General features: G+C 48.5%; 1 protein-coding gene and 1 long non-coding RNA gene across 30 annotated transcripts in view; one reads left to right on the top strand and one right to left on the bottom strand.

Annotated features, from left to right (window-relative positions):
- Window positions 1-19,667, bottom strand: part of Ttc23 (tetratricopeptide repeat domain 23) — an 84,878-nt gene that overhangs the window by 17,990 nt on the left and 47,221 nt on the right. For all 28 annotated transcript variants that reach the window (XM_087557198.1, XM_087557112.1, XM_087557218.1 and 25 more), the window contains 2 exons: window positions 14,723-14,828; window positions 1,537-1,664 (listed from right to left, as the gene is read on the bottom strand). In XM_087557198.1, coding sequence (XP_087413324.1) covers window positions 1,537-1,664; window positions 14,723-14,828 — 234 coding nt within the window. The remainder of the gene's footprint in view (window positions 1-1,536; window positions 1,665-14,722; window positions 14,829-19,667) is intronic.
- LOC147996839 (uncharacterized) lies at window positions 1,557-15,384 on the top strand. 2 transcript variants are annotated; one of them, XR_015651682.1, is made up of 2 exons: window positions 1,557-1,626; window positions 13,617-15,384. It is a non-coding gene; the product is annotated as an uncharacterized LOC147996839 (long non-coding RNA). The 2 variants fall into 2 exon arrangements; XR_015651680.1 differs by lacking the exon at window positions 1,557-1,626 and adding an exon at window positions 10,332-10,473.

The raw sequence follows: 19,667 nt of genomic DNA, 5'->3' as shown, positions 1-19,667 counted from the left end.
TTCAGTCCGTGGAACCCACATAAAAATGCTGGGTGTGGCAGCAGGCACCTGTAATCACAGAACTAGGGAGGCAAAGAGAAATGGATCCCCGGGGCTTGCTGGTCAGCCAGTCTAGCCTACTTGGTGAGTTGCAATACCCTGTCATAAAGGATGTGTCTGGGCTTCCTGAGGATGGCATCTACAGCTTGTCCTCTGGTCTCCACATGTGTGCCCATGCACCTGTACACACACGATTGTGTAAACCCACACCTGCCTTAAGATTTTTAAAAAAGCTTTGATTGCAGGCAATTAGCTTAGGGAAGGAACAAAGTGAGCCTAGAAGTGTGGGGTTTGCCGTGAGGGCATTGCACTCACTGGAGGGCCAACGAGTGTCCATCGATCAGATGCGCTAGACTGAATAGACAGACAAGTGCAAGACAGGACGAAGCCCCTGGGGAAGAGAAGGTGCCACAGTGGTCCTGACAAGAGATGAAGCCTGGCAGGAGGGGAAGGGTTAAACCAGGTGTCTATTAAGGAAACCTGGAAGTGAGTGAGGAAGCTTCAAAGTTCCCATAGGACCGAGATAGCGTCCAGGGTGGGAATCTAAGGCCATGGTCCTCTATCTCTGTTACGTGATCCCCTAGCAGGGCCTTCTCTATCTTTGATTGGGCGATTCGTAAGAACAGTGAGACACTATTTGCTATAGTGACTCTGGATCTACTCCGGCCTGACGGACTCGGGTGAGTAGAGAAGAAGAGTCATGTTCCTTAGCTGACAGAAAAGAAACTAGGGATGAGGAGAGCGCTGTGGATGAGGAGAGCGCTGTGGGAGCAAGTTTCCAGACAACACAGGAAAGACACTTTCCATCTTCTTCATCTCCAAGATTTGCTGTGCTGGGCTGCGCTTCTCTCTCTCTCTCTCTCTCTCTCTCTCTCTCTCTCTCTCTCTCTCTCTCTCTCCCTCCCTCCCTCTCTCTCTCTCTCCCTCAGCCTCTGAGGTATCTACGGTCTCCCTTTGGAACTGTTACAGTTTGCGGGGCACATGCTCCTTGGCATTATATCACAGTGGGTATAGGCTCTGGCACCTGTAAGTGCCCTGCTCCCCTTCTCTAAGTGATGTCGAGCGTGCCGCCGTTCCAGGCCAGCAGTGGGGAGGGAGAGCTGAAACCGATGTGCTCTGTAGTTTCCATTATGTAAAAATCCCACTCAGTGCTCAGAATGAGAAGGGAAAAGCTGGCTGCACCGACTGCCACACGGCATCCCAGCTGGAGGCACCACAGGCTGTCCTGAGAAGGGTTCTGTCACTGGGTGCTCACGGTTTTTAAGCCTCAGTGGTGATCATTCAGAGTTGGATGGACCATTTACTTTCTCACAGTTTTGTCTCTAAGAGAAAGTATCTGGTTGCTGCCCAGAGCGGCTCCCTCATTTATTTACCTGGGTCCCTCCAAGGCTAGGACACACTCTGTACATGGTAGGTGCTCAGTAGATGCTGGCAGAGTGAAGAAGTCTTTGGCGTGCCATGTGAATAGCTTGACAACTGTGATCTAAACTCACTTACTTCTTTTTGTCCAATGGTTTGCAGAAAACTGCAAAATTCATCTTGAATCGAAAGGAACTTGGCTTTTTCTGTTCCTTCGGAATCCTTGAGGTAAGTCATGCTTTCCTGAAAATACTTCTCGGCCACATCTGAGAAAAGCATAGAACAACAATTTTGAAAACAGCTGAAAGACCCAAGCAGAGATGGAGCAAAGATGTTGTTAGTGACAGTGAAACATTTAAAACACGAGCATTTGGAGAAGAGACGTCAGTCCAAGGGACTCTCTGGGGCCCACTATCCTGCCTGTGCTGGCAGAGATTATTTAAGTCTCAGAAGGAGACTGCAACCTGCTTTCCTTATTTTTAGTGTTCTTTGTGACATACAAAGCAAAATTAATGGGGTGAGAAAGGAGAAACTGTCCCCAGACCTGAGCACATTAGGACACATTAGGGTATTGTCATGTTGAGTGAGAGTGCATTATCTCTGCTTAGACATCAGTCACTCTTCACAGCTCACGCAGTTTTATGGACTCTAACTGTAATCTTGTTATATATTTCTACAACACACATATACATACACACACACAAACACATATATACACACATACATACACACATACACACATACACATAAACACATACACACATATACACACACATACACACATATACACACACATACACACACAAACACACACATGGACACACATGGACACACACACACACACACACACACACACCAATAAACAAAACAGAACCAAAAGAAAAAAAAGACAAAAAAAAAAGTCTGGTTGATAAACTACTGAAGAACCCCAACCATTCTAAACCCTTAAACACACAAATTAATAAAACAAAAAGTTTCAAGTAAATGACAACCATAAAAGCAGGACAGGGAAGAGCCCAGGCATGGAAAATGAAAATGAAATTAAAAACCAGAACTGTGACTATAGACAGCCCTCTTGTTATACCAAATGCCTGAGCTAATCTAATGCAACTTAAAGTGAGGAAGGCCATGTTTTGCTCATGTTGTCGGAGGTGTCGGTCTATGACTCAGTGACTGTTGCCTCTGCTCTGCCGAGGCTAAGAGAACCTGTAATATCATGTCATGGTAACTAGAAGTGGGGAGAATCAGGAAGGACCGGGGTTCCCGACGTCACCGCTGAGAGGTTCTGAGACTGGTCAATAGTAGTAGCACAGGCTGTGGGCCAAGCCTTTAGTATAGGGGCCTCAGGAGGGCCACAGCCAGACTGTGGCAAACAAGGGAAAGTGGCTGAGCACTCCACAGACCTATTAGAAACAGTGTATCCACTCAGCACCCGGGTTTCCCAGGCTGATCAGGACTGGGGATGGGGCCTGAGGCTGGTTTGTGGTAGGAAGCTGAGTGAAGCTGCTGGTAAGAGGCCAGCATGGTGCTTCAAAGGCGACTTCACTGCTACTCATCCCTGTGGCTCTGGGCCAGAGTCCTGAGTGTGCTGTGAGATCACAGGTCTCTGCTGGCTTTTAGAAAGTGACATCTCTTGGGCACCACTGAATCACATGGGCTTTTGTTATTAATTTGTTTTTTGAGACAGCCCTGGCTGTCCTTGAACTCACAGAGATCAACCTGCCTCTGCACTCTAGAGTGCTGGCACCACTATGCCAGACACCTAGGGTTTTTCTGACCATAGAGAATCTTCTCCAGCTGGTGACAGAAAAAGGAGTCAGAGACCCTGGGAGCTGCTGTGGTTTGGGTCTAGATTGCCTCCCAGTGGCTCACATGCTAAAGGCTTGGTTTCCAGACTGTGAAACTATTAGAAGGTAGTGAGACATTTAAGAGAGAATCTAACTGAAGGAAATCATGCTACTGAGGGTGTGCACCTGGCTCCCTTCTTTTCTCTCTCCTTTCTTTCTGGCTGCTAGGAGGTAAGTGGCTTTCTCTGCTATGTGCTTCTGCCACTGGCATTCAGCCTCCCCATAGGCCTAAAGCAACACAAATGGAGACTTCTGAACCATGAGCTATAGAGGGAGTCTCTTGAGCACTGTATGGAAGCATCACCTGTCAATAAAAAGCTAATGGCCTATTAGCCGAGGCAGGAAATAGGAGGCGGGAGTTCAAGTAGGGAGAGAGGAACTCTGGGATAGAATCAGGCACAGGAAGAGATTCTCCCAGAACCCTGAGGAGACAGATGCATGAAACTGAAGAGAGGTAACCAGCCATGTGACACTCATAGAATTGACAGATTAATTAGTTTACGGACCCATCGGGGAACAAGCCCAAGCTTATGGCTTACACATTTGTAAATAATAAGTCTCAGAGTCGTTATATTGGGAACTGGAGTGTGGGTGGATAAGCCCACAGCTACAATGAATCAAATAAACCTTTCCTTCTGTTAAGCTGTCTGTTCTCAGGAATTTGTCACAGTGGAAGGCTGACTATCACAGAAGCATTAGGGGGTGGAGTGACGGAAGGAAGGTCTCCATTGCCAATATGAACAAGGGCCCTAGAGGAGTGATTGACCAACGAGAAAACAAGGCTGTAGCTGTAGGAAACCAAAATCTGATATCAACGGGAAAGAGATCATAAAAAGACCCGAGCTGTGGATGACAGTAGGGCTGACCGGCTGCTTGACTGCAGCCTCGGCAGAGAAATCAGCCTTGCTGTGCCAGACACCCGACCTCAGAACCAGGGGCTAATAAACAGCCCCTTCAATGCAGTTTTGTGTTTATGTGTGTGTGTACATGCACTTGAGTGTGCATATTCGGAGGTATGCACACCCATGTGTATACTGAGGGCAGAGGCTGACACTGGGCTATCCTTCTCCACTTTATTATTACCAGAATATTGAGACCAGGTCTTGCGCTGCTTGTGGAAACTTTCCTTTTCAGCTAGACTAGCTGGCCGGCGAGCCGGGGATCCTGCTGGGGTTATAGTTGGAGGTCCACCACGCCTGGCTCTTACGTGGGTGCTGCAGATCTAAGCCTGGTTGCTTATGCTTTCCCAGCACGCACTTCATCCTCTGCGCTCTCTCTAGCCCCACAACTATAATGTGTCTGCAACAAAGGGAAACTACTGTGGGGAATATAACCTTTAAGGTCTATATTGTTCAGATACATAGTTTACAATAGTTTGGAATTAAACAAATTTTAAAGAGCAAACAAAAGAAAAGAAATACAGCCAGAATTATGTTTTAAATGGTGGGTCCTCCCCCTTAAATTCATGCTAAGACTCTAATCTCCAAGGTGATAGTCTTTTAGAGGTAACGGTGTCACGGGGATGGAGCCCTCCTGAATGATACGTGTATGTATGTGTGTGTGTGTGTGTGTGTGTGTGTGTGTGTGTGTGAGAGAGAGAGAGAGAGAGAGAGAGAGAGAGAGAGAGAGAGAGAAAGAGAGAGAGAGAGACAGACAGGCAGACAGACAGATATACAGACAGACCCTGGTCAGCTGCCTTGACCCGCTTCTCTATGAAGAGCCAGTGTTAAACAGAGCTGGACTATGCAGGAGGCAGCTACCATGAGACATCAAACCTACTGGTACATTGACCTTGGGCTTCTCATCTCCAGGACTTTGAAAAAGAAATTATTACATCACCTAATCTATGGTGTTCCGTCATGGCAGCTTGAGCAGATTAAGGCAGTGGAGTAGCTCTACAACTAGAAATGAGTGGAGGCCTTAGGGCTGTCCACCTGCAGACACGGGCGCACCACACTTGTGAAAACTGCCACTGAAATTAGAAGCTTCCACTTATTACGTAGCACATTCCTGTCTTCACAGCTGTAGCTAGGGGCTTCTCTCATGCTGGCCAAGAAACAGATGCATCAGAATTAGCTGGTAGCTTAGATGGACACTGTTTACAGAAACACAGTGAAAACGGACAGACAGAATGGCCCAAAGACACAGAAGCCCCAGATCATTTGTGGATAAGCAATCCTGCACCGTGAGAGAGCTTCGAGAACATGGCTGGAATTCTCAGCGAGAGTCCCGGGTGCTGAGGCGTGATCCAAGCACACGCCTTCCTTCAGGGAGATCGTTAGGAAGGGAAGAAGTAAACGCAGAGGAAAGTGTCTTCCTAATGGGCACGGCTGAAGAAAACCCAGGTCTGGGACCAGGTGCTGTTCATCTGCAAGGTTCCCTCCTGAGGTTCTGGGCAGGAGCAGGGTTCGTGGCACTTTGTCTCTAGGGCATGCCTCCAGAAGCTGAATCCATATTAACTGAACTGGATGCCCCTCACCCTCTCCCAGACCTACGCACTCCTACGATATGGAAGAAAGTCCTTTCATATGGAAACTGCTATCTATATATCTTTACTCATTGCTGAACTGTCAATCCAAGTATCAACTCTGACTTTGAAGGTCTGGTGACAGTGTTGGAGGTAGTGTGGCGTTTATTTTATGGATAAAAGCGTAACACGAACAGCAAAGTCTAATATGACTGCGGTATTCTGGAGCGGGGGGCAGTTGATATTTTAATTTTCTAGCTAACTGTGAACCAATAAAAGAGTGTGCCGTGATCCTGTAAGAGTAAAACAGAACTGGCTGGATGGGCAGGCCGGTGGTGTGTGACAGTGATCCCAGCACGCCCTGTCTGTTCCCAGAAGACCTCTAGACAAAGGAAAATGAACAGTAAGGCTAGGGAGCAGAATGGCCCTGACAGCAGGTATCACAGGCAAGCTGACTTGTATCTACAATGGCACATCAGGGTCCTTGCCTCACAGAATGTCCTGAATCATACAAACGGCAGGAAGAGGGACCTCAGGCATCAACAGTGACATTCTCCCTGACTGTAAATCTAAAGTAATTTCATCTTTATCTGGAAAAAAAAATCCCTTTTATCACAAGATCCTGACTTACTTCCTCACCTCTCCAGGCCCTAAATGACTGTGAACCATGGTTGTATGACAGGTCTTTGTGGAGTTGTATCTGAAAGAGATTGTTTTCTGGGGCCGGGAGGGAGAGCTTAGGGCTTGAGGGGGAAGTTTAGGTACCCTAGATTCATTTGGAACAAAGGACAAGAGAGTTTACAGAGTTTGGAAGCCATGGCCGCTGGATGGGAAGCCACCTCCTGGCATCTTCCTATGTTCCGAAGCTGGGTATGATTCACAGAGGCAGCAAGCAGCTCAGTGTTCTTGCACGTGGCTGCCCTCAACTTTAAAAAGCACTTCTAGAATCCTCTGCAACCCGATTCCGACAGCCTGGGCAAAGATGAAGTCATCTCTGAAACATGGACCGGTGACTCAGCTGGGGAATCTGAGTCCTGGTGGCGGAGGTAAGCCAGGACCATAAACCTCTTTCCACTCCTACCGCAGCAGCACAGTGTTTGGGTTGTCTCCGGGCTCCAGCAGCGGGAGGGAGGGAGCTATACTGTGGACAGGTACTTTAACCGTCTCTGCAGAGGGCTCCATCAGGGGACTTGGAAGACAGATAGACTTGCAAAAAGAGCTTCATACACAGGCAAAGGGAAGCAAAGCCTATTCAGACAGCCAGAGAAGAGGGCTGCAGAGGAAGGCACTGAATGTGTGTGTGTGTGTGTGTGTGTGCACATGTGTGTGCACATGTGTGTGCACATATGTGTGCACATGTGTGTGCACATGTGTGCACATGTGTGTGCACATGTGTGTGCACATGTGTGTGCACATGTGTGTGCACATGTGTGTGCACATGTGTATGCATGTACGTGTGTGTGTTTGTGTGTGTACATGTGTGTATACATGTGTGTGCATATGTGTGCACATGTGTGTACATGTGTGTATGTGTGTACACACGTGTGTGCATGTGTACATGTGTATGTGTGCACATGTGTGTGCACATGCCTGTGTACGAGTGCGCACCCACATTTATGTGTATGGGGATATGTGTGCTGCTGTGCATCTGTGACAGGGCAACTTGTAAGAGTTGGTTCTGCCCTTCCACCATTCGGGTCCTTGCGGTCAAACTCAGATAATAAGGCTTGGTGGGAAGCACTCTTATCTTCTGAGCCATCTCTCTGGCCCAGGTCAGGAAGCTTCCAAGTAAAATAGATACTAGTTAACCTAGGGTTCATTTTCCTGAGGCTGTTCTGAGACAGGAGGAGGGGTGGTAAGGACAGCTTCCTTATGTGGGAGGGCTCCATGTACAATGTGACAATCTTCTAACAGTGTCAAAGACAATCTTTACACTAACTGCAGATGTTTAAGGACTCTAGGAAATTTAAAAACAGGAAGTCTCTAATCTAACTTGACCCTCGCTGGGCAAAGACTGAGCTACTGAGACTACAGTGGGTGCTGCTATCCCAACCACCTGTAAGGTCCCCAGGGGAGGCCTGGGGGCTCATGCCTTACTTTTTCCACACACCTGATCCCACGCAGTAGGTGGCTGAGCTGTTAAACGTGCTGTAAAATCTAAGGGAGTTCATACATGTTTCGGGGGGCAGGTATGTATCAGAAAGCATGGTGGCTATACTGAGCAAGAGGCCAGAAGAAGCTTGCAGGGTATAAAGGTGCTGATCATTCTCACGAGGCTTGACAAGGGGCTCGGACGCCATGAGATCTGCTTGCCTCGGCATCTTCACCCTCTGGAGCTGTCCACACTCCCCACTCCCACCCCTCTGCTGCTTAGATCCCATACAGGGTCACACCGGCAAAAGTTAGGCATCTTGCAACCTTAGACCTCCAATCCCCTAGGTTAGGGCAGTACATGTGTTCTCCAGAGAGCTGCCTTAAAAATCCTTTTCAAAAGCATCAAGTATAAATAGCATGGCTTTTCTGAGAAGTTCTGGACACAAATCTTACATGCTGGCATCTAAACAGACAGCCCAAGCCTTGAGAAAGTGGCTGTCAGGCTGTGCACTTCATTCTGCCCAGCAATGGCACAAAGGACTCTCAGGAAAGGCGGCCACTGGTCAAGTAGGGTTCCTGAGATCTCTGCTCTACCCTGGGCCATTCCCGAGGGAGAGGATCCAGCCACCCAGGACTTGGGTTCTTCCACTGACCCCAAGAGCTACCAAGTGAGCAGCCCCTACTTGCGTTCTGGGTTAACCTGTGCCACTAGGGTTTGAGGTCTGTGGTGTGAGCCACCTTTTGGGATGGAGGATATAGGCAGGAGACAGTTTGTGGTCCCCATTCTAAGACCTCGTGCTGTTGTATCTGCTGAACGACCTTGCCCTACAGTTCCCTAGATGTGAGGATAACTTCCAGAAGTTTCTGAGAGGGGATTATTCTGGTGCTGGCGGAAACAGAAGGAGCATCCCTTTGCATCTCATGGCCTCACCCATTTCTCCCTTGCTTGCAAGGGGCTCAGAGCAGGCAGGCAAGTGCAGGCTGGTGAGTCCTGAGTAGAGGGGTGAGGATAAGGAAGGGTCTCTCAGAGCACACGGCACCAGGGCCTGGGAAGGCTGGGGAGGGGAAGGAGATCGAGAAGAGCAACACGAGGATGGAGGGACACAGACAGGGTACAGCGGGATGGGGTATCTGCCAGCAGACTATACCTCACCACAGATCCACTACAGAAGCCTGGAGTGAAGGAGGGGAGAAGGGGGCAGCTGAGGAAGGCCACGGGAAGGTACAGGCTACGGTCAGCGAGTGCTCCCAGCTGCCATCTTACCCATGAGGAGACCCCAGGCTCTAACAGTTACAACAGCCTGGAGCTACCTCACTGCTAGCCTGTCAAGACACTCGGGGTCTAAGGGGCATTATAACACGGAGCCACTGTGTGGAGGAGGGACGGATGTACCCAAGGCAAGCAGGGCTAGCAGGGCACAGGGGAAGGGTTGAGAAAAGGGAGGGCTGTGGAAGGTCACGGAGACGTGCCCAGGTAATTACTTGAGGGAGGGGGGCTTCATAAACATTTTTCATTATGCCTGTGCAAAACATAGGAGAGGCTAGGACTAGTGGGAGCTGAGAAATAGGTGCATGTGTGCACAAGGAGTTACACACAGGGGAAACCCAGGCTCCAAGAGAGAGGCAGACACCATTCCCGCTGTTGTCTTGAGACCCACTGGACCTCCTTAGCCTGCTGGTGCCCAGGACAACACGGAGACACTTCCAAACAAGGCTGCCTGCTCTGAGCAGGCCCTGCAGCACAAAGGTTTACAGTGTAATGTACTTGGCTTTGGTCCATTTCATTTTAATATCCTTAAGGAGAAGCACTCTAAACACAAGGCCAAGGCCCTGGACACTTAGCAGGGTTGGGAGAGCTGTTAATACCAAGTTTGTCTATGGCTGCTCTGGGAAGCTGGCCAGGCCCAGGTTAGTGACATTCCGCGAGCCTGAATTGGGAATCTTGAGGCAAGCACAAGCCTCCCAGACTTCTAGGGCAGTTTTGTCTGTATGAGGAATGCAGGACGGCACAGTGCAAAGGCACCGGCTCCAGCCTGGAGCCAGAAACGCTTCAGGGCCAGCAGTGTTGCGTCCTAGCAGACAATGCCTTCAATGGACATCCAGCAAGGGTGCAGGAGCAGACCAGAGACAGAAATCCTCACATGGGAACTTAGGCTTTTTAAAGAATCTATTGCCTTTTTCTCCCCAAACAAAAAACAAAACCGAAAGTCTATTAGGTACCCACAGGTTTAAACACAAAAGAGCAAAGGCTGGATTGCCCCTTGGTACCCTGAAAGACGGGCAGGTTTGCTTCTGGGGGGAATCTTGGGACTAGAAATGACTGTAGTCCAGGCCAGAAAGCCCTGGGTGAGAGCAGTGGGTAGGGGTGGGGTGGGGACTGTATCTTCCAGACTCCCCAGTGGTCCGCTTTCCTTTCCCCTGCAGGGGGCAGTAGAGGCCTGGATAGGCCTCAATCCTGGCTGGGTCTCTCACAGACTTGCCATGGTGACTTCTTCCATATAAAGGGCAGTGGAGAGAAGGCAGATGTGGGGATGGGCTTGCTTAGTCTCCAGCTCTACTCCCTGCCTGGGCGGTTGTCTCCTGTTTCTGCTTCAGAGGGAAGGTGAATCCCTGGACTCTAGTCAGGCTGCTTCTGCTCTACACCCCCCACCCCCACAGCACTTGCAGGTACAAACTGGGGCACACACTGGCCAGGCCAGCTTACTGTTTAGCCTTGCCTTCACCTGCCACCAGGGGAGCAAGGACTCTGACAACGGGAGGTTTTGATGGCTGGGATAATTGGGAGCTTCTCCACACGGGTCCTCATTTCTGATTTGCTCAGGGTTCACATTATTATTGGACAACTGGCGTGGTATGGCTTTCCACCCACTGGACTTCTCTGCCACCATCCTCACTAGGCTTCAGTAGCTACATTAAAATTCTCATCAAATTACTACTATTATTACCAAGGTGAGAGATGTCCTCTCTCTGATTGGCCAGTGCTGAATTCTGAGAGGGACCTGTTAAGGAGCAGCCTTGGGCTCATCTGGACTCTGTCCTTTTAGTATAGAGCAGTGAGGAGAGAGGGGAGGAAGAGAGGGAGGGAGGGGGGAGATCGGAGAGAGTCAGAGACAGAGAGGAGCTTCTCTAGACTCACAGAACACTCTGGTAGGAAGACCTGGCTATGGTGCCTCTGTAAAACTAGAGGTCATGTCCTGCTTCTGGAGATTGTTAACGGTATCGAGAACACACACACACACACACACACACACACACACACACACACACACACACACACGCGCGCGCGTCACTGCTGTTGTAGCTGTCATTGCTATTCCCTGAGACATCTGCTACCTGTGCTCCTGAAGTCATTCTCTCCTTCTAGTCTCCAGCCCCAGCCTCTGCGCTCCTCATGCACCTCAGTTCTGACTGGGGCAGGAGCTCTTTGGATGCTGGCCAAGAGATGCTTGACGCAGCCATGGTTGTGGGGCTAAAGGTGGGGAGCTGAGAACTTGTGCAGGCTGCTGGGTGCTGGCTCTTCAATAACCCTTGTCTTTAGGCTTCCCTCACTCCTCCAAGGTCCCAGGTCTGCTCCACACTCCACAAACACTTGCACAGGGGTAGGGTAGAAAGGGGGAAGGTGTGGGGCCAGTCCTTCTATATAAAACCAATGATAAAGAGTGTCTGGGGATGATCCTCTGGGCTGAGACCTCATCACTCTCAATGGCTTAGAAAAATCAAATTTCCTATTGCCTCACAATCTTCATCCAAAACTGGAGCAGGGTAAAGCAGGGCCAGTGTGCCCTACACAGGTATGAGTCAGTTAGCTCTCACCAGCGTATCTGTATCATGTAGGCATTACTCTCACTCTCATTCTGTGGGAGAGGCAAGCCCAAGTGCACTTATCCTAGAAAACTATATAAACATAGATATGTGTGTATATTCACTCTATCTGTCTGTCTGTCTGTCTGTCTGTCTATCTTTTTTTTTTTTTATTATCTTGAGTATTTCTTATATACATTTCAAGTGTTATTCCCTTTCCCGGTTTCCGGACAGACATCACCCTCCCCCCTCCCCTTCCTTGTGGGTGTTCCCCTCCCAAACCTCCCCCCATTGCCACCCTCCCCGCATAGTCTAGTTCACTGGGGGTTCAGTCTTAGCAGGACCCAGGGCTTCCCCTTCCACTGGTGCTCTTACTAGGATATTCATTGCTACCTATGGGGACAGAGTCCAGGGTCAGTCCATGTATAGTCTTTAGGTAGTGGCTTAGTCCCTGGAAGCTCTGGTTGCTTGACATTGTTGTACTTTTGGGGTCTCGAGCACCTTCAAGCTCTTCCAGTTCTTTCTCTGATTCCTTCAACGGGGGACCTATTCTCAGTTCAGTGGTTTGCTGCTGGCATTCGCCTCTGTATTTGCTGTATTCTGGCTGTGTCTCTCAGGAGCGATCTACATCCGGCTCCTGTCGGTCTGCACTTCTTTGCTTCATCCATCTTGTCTAATTGGGTGGCTGTATATGTATGGGCCACCTGTGGGGCAGGCTCTGAATGGGTGTTCCTTCAGTCTCTGTTTTAATCTTTGCCTCTCCCTTCCCTGCCAAGGGTATTCTTTTTCCTCATTTAAAGAAGGAGTGAAGCATTCACATTTTGATCATCCGTCTTGAGTTTCCTTTGTTCTAGGGATCTAGGGTAATTCAAGCATTTGGGCTAATAGCCACTTATCAATGAGTGCATACCATGTATGTCTTTCTGTGAGTGGGTTAGCTCACTCAGGATGATATTTTCCAGTTCCAGTCTGTCTATCTTCTATCATCTATCTATCGTCTATCTATCCTCTCTCTTCCTCCCTCCCTCCCTCCCTATCTAGATCACACACACACACACACACACACACACACACACACACACACACACACCTCTCAAATTGGTCAAATGGGATTGTCATTGATTCTATGTCGAGCAAAGCAGACTGGTGTAACTTTGAACTTTGGAACAAAACCATCTCCATGCATAATTTCTGTTGTCCACTACTCAGTGCATGCAGTCAATAAGCGAGTTCACTTGTGCTGGGTGGGGCTCAGAACCAGAATAGCCCCTGAGCAGGACTGGTTCCAGCCTCTGCCTCTTCCATCACTAGGGGAGTTTCTCAGAGGGGATCGTTTTCTTCCTCTGCCCATTTCAAAGGCTCAGAACCTTTTAGTTGTCTTAACCTAGGACCCACGGAGACGTCCTCATCTAAAGGCTCCAGTGGCTCAATTTCCCATCAGATAACCACTAATGTCACCAACGTGATAGGTGTTTCAGGTGCCCTCTGATTGGTAAGTGCTCAGAAAGGCCTAGCAAGGAGCAGCCCTTGGGCCCATCTGGACTTTGTCACTTGGTACAGATCGATAGATTGAGAGACAAAGACAGAGACAAAGGGAGACAGAGCGGAGCAGATGTCTCAGGGAATAGCAATGACAGCTACAACAACAGTGACACTTGTGTGTAGGTTCTGGTATTATCACAAACTGCTCTCAGTACCTGTAACAATCTGCGGAAGCAAGGTGTGACCTCCAGTTTTACAGAGACACCATAGCCAGTTCTTCCTACCATCTGATAAAAGTCTTCACGATACTTGAAGCCAGAGACCTGGACTTATGGTGACTCACATCTATAACCCTAGTACTTGGGAGGCTAGATAGGAGAACTGCCCTGATTGAGCTTCAAGCCAATCTGGGCTACAGAGTAAAACTTTGTATCATGTATTGTGTGTGTGTGTGCGCGCGCGCGTGTGTGTGTAAGTACTATGAAACCATAAATGTAAAGATAAAAAAAATTCATTATAATTCATAGGAGGAAATACAAAGACAAAGTGTGGAGCAAAGACTGAAGGAAAGGCCATCCAGAGACTGCCACACATGGGGATCCATCCCATATACAGCCACCAAACCCAGACACTATTGCGGATGCCAAGAAGTATATGTTGACAAGAGCCTGATACAGCTATCTCCTGAAAGACTCTGCCAGAACCTAACAAATACAGAGGCAGATGCTCACAGCCAACCATTGGACAGAGAATAGGGTCTGCAATAGAGGAGTTAGAGAAAGGACTGAAGGAGTTGAAGGGTTTGCAACCCCATAAAAAATCATTATATATATACATATATATATACATATATATATGTGTGTGTGTGTGTGTGTGTGTGTGTGTGTGTGTGTGTATGTATGTATGTATCACCATAATAAAGATTGAAAAAGCAAACAGAATAAGAGAAGCTCTGAATCCCCAATCCCTGAAAACCATGAGCCCAGCAACTTCCTTTCAGAATCTCAAGGCTCCGGGACCAGAGCTGTGCTCACCCTCATCATATTTGCATCAGTCGCCATCAGCCAACAACTGAAGATTTCACAGGCAGATACTGACAGCATTAGCTGCCTGTCATGTGGGACCATGTTGCTAGAGAAACACAGTGGATACAATCTTCTCTAGTTTGGCCACAAAACAATCACTAGAGTGTGTGTTTCCTGTCACACACAGGATGCCAGGATGACCAAGTAGAGAATCCCCAAATCTCATACTCTAACTATCCTGCCGAGACTAGGAAATGCATATTGAGTGCTGGCCTCTGCTTGAAATCCTGACACCGATGTACACGTTCACCGAACGCCTCAATGGCTCAATCGTTGCCTTGGAAAGCAGAGATGTCCCTCTTGGCCGTGCATGAGTCTCCCACGCTTCATGGTGTTTTGGATGAAGAGTGACGTTCTGGAGGGGAAAGGGCTGGAGTGCAGAGACGAAAGCTCAAGGAGGTTACACAGCCACTGAGCTCCAGTGCAATGGCCCATGCCACAGTCTCACCCACCCGAGACACATCCCAAGCTGCGTGTGTGTGTGTGTGTGTGTGTGTGTGTGTGTGTGTGCGCGCGTGAGCGCGCGTGCTGCAGGTGTCTGTGCTCACCATGGTGGTCGTGCATCCCAGAAGCAACGGCAGCCCGGGCAATAGAGAGTGCAGAGTCTGCAGCATCCTCTGGGGAGGGTTCTTTACTCAGGATGATGAGATGTGCCTGTCACCAGAGAGAAGAGACAAGTTGTTTACGGGCAGCAGCGACAGAAAACCTTCCTGCAGCGATAAGCAGGAGGTCAAGGAACTTTGCAGCAAGCTGGGAGGGATGATTGATGAAGAAGTGCAATTTCTTGTGGGAATTTGAGAAGTGCTGGGTGGAAGCCAGGGCCCTAGATGCTGCATCCACTGGGCTAGAGACTGTTGCTGGAGCCTATCCTTAAAATAAATCCTTTAAAAGCTTATGGTCATTTGAGTCAGCAAAGACTACGGAGATGGCAGTTGGGATCGGGGAGGGGAGGTTTTAAGAAGTGAAAAGTATCACAGAGGTGCCAAGGAAGCTGGCAAGTCCAGCTCCTGGCCACTGCTCAGACCAGAACATGGATCTTGGCTGCAGAGAGGCTTTGCTGTCTGATCACCCAGCCCACTAGCCTGCAGCCTGTGAACCCTGGCTGACGGAGGAGCTGCTGTAGCACCAAGAGCTGCTCAGTTTCCTTGTAATAAAGTTCATTTAAAAGCTGCTTAATAAAAATGGCCTTCTATAAACGAAAAAATAAAAATTCTTTCAAATGAAATATAAGATACAACTCTTCAAAGAAAACAATCTCCCTGTCGGTGTTTTAAATCGGAGAAAATGGGAGCTGGAGAAATGGCTCAGTGGTTAAGAGCGCATGCTATTCTTGCAGAGGACCCAAGTTTGATTCCTGGCACTGACATCAGGTAGCTCACAACTGCCTGCAGCTCCAGGCGATCTGATGCACATACATGCCCTTGTGTTGGGGGGGTCTGTGTCATCTTCTGTGTTCTACACACACACACACACACACTCAGAGTAATAATTAAAATAAGAAAATACTGTGATTAGTATGTTTACATCCCTCCAACCATCAAAGAATGCCTACAGCAGAGAGCATGGCCAAGCCATGCACAGCCATGGGAAACCGGGCTAAGTGTGGTGAACTGATATACTATGCTCACTCAAGATGGTGGGCAGTTTGGGATTATTGCCACAGAGTGTATTCATTACTTTTCTTATTGTTCTGACAAAATACCTCACAGAGATGACTTATTTTAGCTCACACTTTAGCAGGATACAGTCCCTCATGGTGGGAAGGCGTGGTGACGGGGCTTGAGGTCCCTTCATGGTGGGGAGGTGTGATGACAGGGTGTGAGGCCTTCGGTCACTGCGTTTTCAGTTATGAAGGAGGAGGGTGCTGGTGTGCACTGGGCTTTCTGCTTTCCCTCTTTCTGTTCCGTCTGGACCCTAGTGTGTGGGAGGGAGCCAACCACACTCAGGCATAGACATGTCCCAGGGCGTATCTGTTAGGTGCTTTTAAATCCAGCCAAGTCAACAAGGATAAAACCTCACGGAGACGGGCAGACTGTGCCCATGGCCACTCAAGCTGAACTTTAGTTGGTTTTCACTTAACACTTAATTTGGGGGATTTTTCTCTGACCTTCAATTTCAATGTGAAAACGGAGTGCTGAAGGGGCCTGGAATGCCCCCAGAGGTACACATGCTGATGGCCAGCTTGGCACTCCTGAGGGGCATCGAACCCTTCAAAGAGGTGGGGCCAGTGGGAGGCTTTAGGCTTTAGGTCACTAGAAGTGTGCTCTGAAAGGGGACCGTGGGACTCCTGACTCTTCCTCTGTTTTTCTGGTCACCATGAACTGAGCAACATGGACTTCAACCTTCAAAAGAGTGACCCAAATACACCTCTCCTCTTTTTCAAATGGATGGTCTTGGGTATGTGTTTCGATACTTGGGCAAATGGTCCAGACACGTCACAGTAAAGGATGGGGATGCACTCTGACCTTGACACTCTGTGGTGCCGTGTCTGGGATGCTGTTCTTCATCTGTCAGCCGTGGTGTGAAACCAGGCCAACCAATGCCAGCACACTGCAGGGGCCAGGACTTAAGAAAGGGTACCAGAGCGGGGCGGTGGGGGTGCACACCTTTAATCCTGGCACTCAGGAGGCAGAGGCAGACGGATCTCTGTGAGTTCGAGGCCAGCCTGGTCTACGTAGTGGATTCCAGGACAGCCAGGACTACATAGAGAAACCCTGCCTCAAAAAACAAAAACGAAACAAACAAAAAAGAAAGGAAAGAAAGAAATGCCATCCCAGGAGGGCCTTCTAGTCCGTGCCAAGCAGGACTCACTGCTCCGGATGTCTCTGAGGTTATAATCAAGGCAGGGGTAGAACTGAAGCTCTGGATGGTACCTCCTGTTGAAATCCAAGCTGCCAGCACAAGGCAGCAATGGTTTTTGCTGCTGTGTTGGAACACCCAGAATTCTTACGCAGAAAAGCTTGGATTTCAAACCTATTTTCTTACTACTGGAGTTCTTCATAAAGAACTGAACAAGGGAGCTGGGGAAGCCCGAATAGTCACTACCTTCGATTTGGCACGAAAAAGCCCAGTCTTGAACTCTGATTTGAAATATTACTGAAGTAATAGGCATTTTAAAATACAATCTCATGGTTGTTCGTTCAGACTACAGGAGATGAAGGATAGAGTCAAGCTATGGAGTGGTCAGTGTCTGCAGGAAGAAAGGAAGAGTAAAAGGGCCCCTGAGAAGACTGTGGTCTTCTGTGGATGTCACCCCTGTGGATGTCACCCCTGGCCATCTACCCACAGGATCCACTGCTGGAGAGCCCACTGCAGGATGCTCAGGAAAGCTTTCCCGGGCTCTTTACCATCCCTCAATGAACCAACGTATGCTGGTTCTGACTGAATAATACTCAAATTTAAAGATTCTCTGTTTCTTTTCTATTTGCCGTCACAACTCAAAGACAGATAATAAACCCGCCTATCACAATTATTTTCAAACGAATAATGTCATGTTCTGAAAAGATCAGTAGTTGCTTTTTTTTCTTTTTCCTTTCCAGTAGCAAAACAGCAAAATATCTACTTACAATATCAAGAAAACAGGTCCCAAAGGCTTAGAGCAGTGGCTCTCAGCCTCCCTGATGCTGCAGCTCTTTAGCAAGCTCCTCATCTCTGGTGACCCCCATAAAATTATTTCCACTGTACTTCATGACTGTAATTTTGCTAGTTATAAATCGTAATGTAGATATCTGATAAGTGTGACATTGTGGGAACAGGACCAAGGATGGGGGTGAGAGGCAGGTGATAAAGTCATGTGACAAATCCTGGGAATCAGACTCCGGAGACTAGCACCAGGGTGCAGGGGTCTGAGTTTACTGCCCAGTGTGTAAGCTCATGTACTGTGCTTGAGCCAATCCCAACCCCTGAATCCCTGGCCAATTGTATCTCACCCGCCATCACCATGCCATGAAAGCCCTGCTGATGAGGTTACTCAGAAGGAACAGGGAGGGGCAGCCCCACCTATCAGGACTTCCTTGAAGGATGGGGAAGCAACTACCGCCCTGGCCACGGTTGTTTTTTGCTTCTCATTGGTGTTCTGGGAGCCATCTTAGATCTAATGTCACGTAACACAGATCAGGATTGAGGAGTCACAGGAGACTGTGGCGCCTAGCTCTCCATCCCACTTTTTACTTCACCAGGTTGACTTCCTCATCCCCAACATGGTATCTAAAATGCTACTCACAGGTTGAGAACCTCTGGTTTAGAGGTTATGAATTCATCACACAATCATCCCGACCTCTGTACTTTCCTATGTTAAGATGCTAACAAACAAACAAACAAACAAACAAACAAACAAACGTGCATTGTTTGCTTCAGAAATTCGGTTTCTGATCTAATTTATTATTGGGTGTTTAAGAAGCTTTCCCAAACCTCGTGCTGGAGGTGGGAGGAATAGTGCAGAACGCTCCGGGTGTTTAAAATGTATCGAATTAGCATCTCATTTACTCAGTAAAGTTCCATTCATTCCAGCTCAGTCTAATTTATTCCTGTTTGGCTCAGTGTTGTTTTAATTTTGAAGCGCTTTCCACTTGTCAGATATTGTGCTAACACTACGAGTTCATATGCGAAAATATCAAGCTGACTTCAGTTTTAAAGGACATTACAGAGGAGCCACAAAACGTGGGGAGGTTGGATTTGTGTAGACGTACAGACACTTCTTACTATGTTTTTGCACTTGGCTAACTTCCTCTCCGCATTTCAACCATTATACTTTTCAGTGGATATTGAAGGAGGGAAAAGGATGGCACGTTTCGATGGGTTAGCCAATAGAATGGTCCCACTACTGATGTCCGGCCCCAAGGCTGAGGACATCACTGTCTTAGGATCACTGCAAAGAGTGGGAGAGGAGGGTCCAGCAGGTTTCAGGCACTCCAGTGACTCACAGGGAAGATCCGGTGAGGCTCCCTCTCTACCCTCTCTCAGTAGTCGGATAACTCTTTGATCTGGTCCTGCATCAGCCTCCTGGGTGCAGAACAGGACACAGGATGAAGCAGAAGGAACGCCTTAAAGCAACGGGGAGCTCTTTAGACCTCCCTGGCTTCTGACAGCCTCAGTTTCTGCTCTAGGCCATGCTTGGCTGCCCTGGGTTCTGTTGGGCCCCTTAATGTAGGAATCAAGTTAACTCAGTGCCACCTGTGGATCCTCCAGCTCACAGGTTCAGGAGCTTGTAGGGCTCTGCTCAAGTGTCCCCACAGGATCTCTCACGTGCTCCCTTCTCTTCAGAGTTCGGTGTCTACCAGCTATCAAAGAGCCCTCGTGTCCATCCAAACACCATTTGAGATGGTGAAAATGGGGTCCGGGTCCATCTAAGCATTCGTTAGTAGGAAGGCAAAGGTATTAATACAATCATTTGTCTCTGCAGATGTATATTAGTCTGGTTATGTTTCAGAAAAGGCACAGAAAAGGCAACTTGCAAAGGGGATGAAGACACCATAGCACCAGGGATTTTCAACC

Source organism: Rattus norvegicus, chromosome 1, assembly GCF_021556685.1.
Source record: "Rattus norvegicus strain SHRSP/BbbUtx chromosome 1, alternate assembly SHRSP_T2T, whole genome shotgun sequence".
Classification (NCBI taxonomy): Eukaryota; Metazoa; Chordata; class Mammalia; order Rodentia; family Muridae; genus Rattus; species Rattus norvegicus.
Note: the sequence above shows the minus strand (reverse complement) of the source record. Positions and strands in the feature narration are given on the sequence as shown.